Raw genomic sequence first — 4,098 nt, forward strand, 5'->3', positions numbered from 1 at the left:
CTCTACTGTTAATCTTCATCTAACTTTTGTAGAGCTTTTTTATGTCTTTCAATAAACTCTGAATACTCTTAAAAATACACATACATATATATAGTATAAAATTACCTTGGGGCTATGTGTATGAAACATAAATGACTTTTATGTATAGACTTGGATCCCAGCATCAAAATGTCATTATATATATGCAAATAGTCCAGGAAAAAAAATCCAAAATCTGAAACACTTATGGTTCCAAGCATTTTAGATAAGGGATACTTAATGTACACTGTCATTCCTTCTGTAAAAGACAGGGGAATCTGTATGGCTTCATGGATTGTGATCAGACTTATTTTTGTTTATGACACAGAGTATCATTACGTCACCCAGACTAGAGTGCCATGGTGTCAGCCTAGCTCACAGCAACCTCAAATTCCTAGGCTCAAGACATCCTCCTGCCTCAGCCTCCCAAGTGGCTGGGACTACAGGTGTCTGCCACAATGCCTGGCTTATTTTTTCTATTTTTAGTAGAGACAGAGTCTTGCTTGGCTAAGGCTATTCTGGAACTCCTGGATCTACCTGCCTCAACCTCCCAGAGTGCTAGGATTACAGGTGTGAGCCGCCATGCAGGCTCAGCTTGCATTTTAACAACTGCAGTCATGGTGAAGAAGAAAGATAGGAGGTGTCTACATGGAAGCCTAAAACCAGTAAGGAAGTGACTATTGCTCCTAAGGTCTGGGAGCAGTGGGAATTAAGAGGAATAGCTCCTAAGGGACTGTGGGAGAGATGACCTCAGGCTTCTGGCTTGGATATGAGGGAAGGTGGTGGTACCTGCCGGGGATATAAAAGAAGAGGTCTAGCCAGGTGTGGTGGCTCATGCCTATAATCCTAGAACTCTGGGAGGCCAAGGTGGGTAGATAGCTTGAGCTCACGAGTTTGAAACCAGCCTGAGCAAAAGTGAGACCCCATCTCTAGTAAAAATAGAAAAACTGAGACAAGAGGATTGCTCAAGCCCAAGAGTTGGAGGTTGCTGTGAACTATAATGCCAGGCACTCTATCCAGGGTGATAGCTTAAGACTCTGTCTCAAATAAAAAAATAAATAAAATCACACAAAAAGAGAAAAGGTCTGAGACAGAGAGACGTAGTTGTGACATCTAAGTCCTGTATCCTAGGTGTTGACTCTGGTGCTAAAAGAACAAAATTCACAGATTCTGCCATGGTTTCACCAGCAAAGATATAGGAGACCAGTTAATGAGCAATCTTTTCTGTTTTCAGATAGTCTCACTCGATTGCCCTGGGTGGAGTGCCATGGCATCATAGCTCACAGCAACTTCAAACTCCTGGGTTTAAGTGATCCTTCTGCTTTAGCCTCCCAAGCAGCTGGGACTACAGGCATGTGCCACCTAACCCAGATAATTTTTTCTATTTTTAATAGATACAGGGTCTCACTCTTGTTCAGGCTGGTCTGGAATGCCTGGCCTCAAGCAATCCTCCCACCTCAGCCTCCCAAAATACTAGATTACAGGTATGAGACATCACACCCAGCCAACCATCTTTACTTGAAAGAACTGACAAGCAGGTTTCAGTTTGACAAGTGTTTTCTCAAAAATGAATAAAGTAAGCCTGGTAGTTCAAGGAAAACAACTAACTATATTTATTGCCAATGATAAAATCTGAGTTTTAAATAAAACTTAGAACTTTTTACCTACTCTATGAGCTTGACAGCTTCTCTATACTTTAAGGCTTTTCTGATGAGCTCTTTGGTGATATTAATGATTGTGATTCTTTTTATATTGCATAATGAAATGTGTTAACATTTGGAAGATCTGCATAATTCAGCGAACCATTATTTTCCAAATGAGGAATGAAGGCTATAACATTTTGATGTAACAAAGTATGCAAGTCTAAAAAGTAACAAAGTATAAAAGTTGAGATTCTACATTGCAACTAATCTTCAGAACCTTTACTTACTGAGTACTGGTGCAGATATCAAAGAAAAATATCCACAATTATCTGAGAAAAGCATTAAAAACTTCTTCCCTTTTATAGCTACACATCTGTATGAGACTGGGGTTCCTTCACATATTTCTGTCAAACTAGTACACAGCAAAGGACTGGACGTAGAAGCCAATGCGGACCCAGCTCTCTGCTGACAGTAGAGTTGGCAACATTTAAAAACAATGCCTCTCTTTTCACTAAATTCTGTTTTCAAAAAGTTATTTTGCCATAAAGATGTTTTTATGTTAACACATAATGAACTTACTAAGCATTTTAATGTGAATAATTTTTTGTTTTGTTTTGGAGCCAAGAGTCACTTTCTCACCTGGGTAGAGTACTGCAGTATCATAACTCACAGCAACCTCAAACTCCCCAGCTCAAGAGATCCTGTTGCCTCAGCCTCCCAAGTAGCTAGGTCTACAGGTATGCACCACAATGCCCCGCTAGTTTTTCTTTTCTTTCTTTTTCTTTTTTTCCAGTTTTGGCCAGGGCCAGGCTTGAACCTGCCACCCCCAGTATATGGTGCCAGTGCCATACTCCTTGAGCCACAGGCGCAGCCCTAGTTTTTCTATTTTTAATAGAGATGGCGTTTTGCTTTTGCTCAGGCTGGTCTCGAATTCCTGAGCTCAAGCAATCTACCTGCCTCAGCCTCCTGGAGTGCTAGGATTACAGGCGTGAGCCACCTCACCTGGTCATGAATAAATATTTTTAAAACTTCTTAGTTTAAATTCCCAATACAGTAAACATAAGTGGATAAATCTACACAAATGAAAGCTCCTTGAGTTCTTAAATTTTGAAGAGTACATGTAGAAAGGTCAGTGTAAGACCAAAGGGCAAGACATACTGGCCCATGGAAAGGGTATCCACAGAGCAGAGCAGAGGGCCAGGATATATTGAAACATTTCAGAGTTGAGCTGTAGAAGAGGATCCTACAGAGAGAATCTGAAAGGGGGCAGCGCCTGTGGCTCAGTGAGTAGGGTGCCGGGCCCCATATACCAAGTGTGGCGGGTTCGAACCTGGCCCTGGCCACCCTGCAACAAAAAAATAGGCGCTGTGGCGGGCACCTGTGGTCCCAGCTACTTGGGAAGCTGAGGCAAGAGAATCACCTTAGCCCCAGAGCTGGAGGTTGCTTGTAAGCTGTGACGCCACAGCACTCTACCAAGGGCAACAAAGTGAGACTCTGTCTCTAAAAAAAAAAAAAAAAGAGAGAGAGAGAGAGAGAATCTGAAAAGTATAAGCTTTACAAAAGCTAAATAAATAAATAAGAAGCAGCAGAAGAAAGACAAAAATAAAAATGGAGGGAGTGGTCAGCAGAGGACAGTCTGAAGCGCTACTGGCAGAGGGAGTAAGGGGAACATTCACAGAAACAGACTATCATAATACCTGCAAAATTGCCAGGCCTGGAGTGAAACCTGGTACTTGCTCCTTCATCTCAGCAACTTGCTTCTTCAGTTTCTCCCTTATTTGTCTAAAGAAAAAGGAAAGGGTGGAATTAATATTTCAAGCATAAATAAGTGATGCAGGTTATTAGATATACTTCTCTTTTTAATCAAAACACCTTCTCTGAATGGACGTTACCTGGTACAATGTACCCTGAACCCTTCATAAATTTTCTAGGCCTCAGGTACATGTGGATCTTTTCTAACTCATGACACCAACTGGACCAGAGGTGTGGCAATAGTTTAAAATGTAATAGTCAATGGTACATTTAATCATGCAGTGAAAAATGAAAACGTGGGGCAGCACCAAAAAAACGCAGACTAACATTTCTGGAATATGCTGATCTTCATCTTTCTTTTTTCTTTCTTTCCTTTCTTTTATTTCTCTCTCTTTCCTTCCTTCCTTCGCTTTCCTTCCCTTCCCTTTCTTTCTTTCCTTTCCTCTCTTTCCTCCCCTCCACGCTTCCTAACCCTGCACAGCCACCCGGGTACAGCCTAACTCCACACAGCCACCCGGGTATAGCCTAACCATACACAGCCACCCAGGGACAGCCTAACCCTGCACAGCCACCCGGGTACAGCCTAACCCTGCACAGCCACCCGGGTACAGTCTAACCATACACAGCCACCCAGGGACAGCCTAACCATACACAGCCACCTGGGTACAGCCTAACCCTGCACAGC

The 4,098-nt window shown here is 42.4% G+C and overlaps 1 protein-coding gene across 2 annotated transcripts in view; it reads right to left on the reverse strand.

Moving 5' to 3' along the window:
* Positions 1-4,098, reverse strand: part of MTHFD1 (methylenetetrahydrofolate dehydrogenase, cyclohydrolase and formyltetrahydrofolate synthetase 1) — a 73,726-nt gene that overhangs the window by 51,491 nt on the left and 18,137 nt on the right. For both annotated transcript variants that reach the window (XM_003797401.3, XM_012809873.2), the window contains exon 2: positions 3,359-3,443. In XM_003797401.3, coding sequence (XP_003797449.1) covers positions 3,359-3,443 — 85 coding nt within the window. The remainder of the gene's footprint in view (positions 1-3,358; positions 3,444-4,098) is intronic.

The sequence above is a fragment of the Otolemur garnettii genome, unplaced genomic scaffold (assembly GCF_000181295.1).
Source record: "Otolemur garnettii isolate 467f Iridium unplaced genomic scaffold, OtoGar3 scaffold00115, whole genome shotgun sequence".
Classification (NCBI taxonomy): domain Eukaryota; kingdom Metazoa; phylum Chordata; class Mammalia; order Primates; family Galagidae; genus Otolemur; species Otolemur garnettii.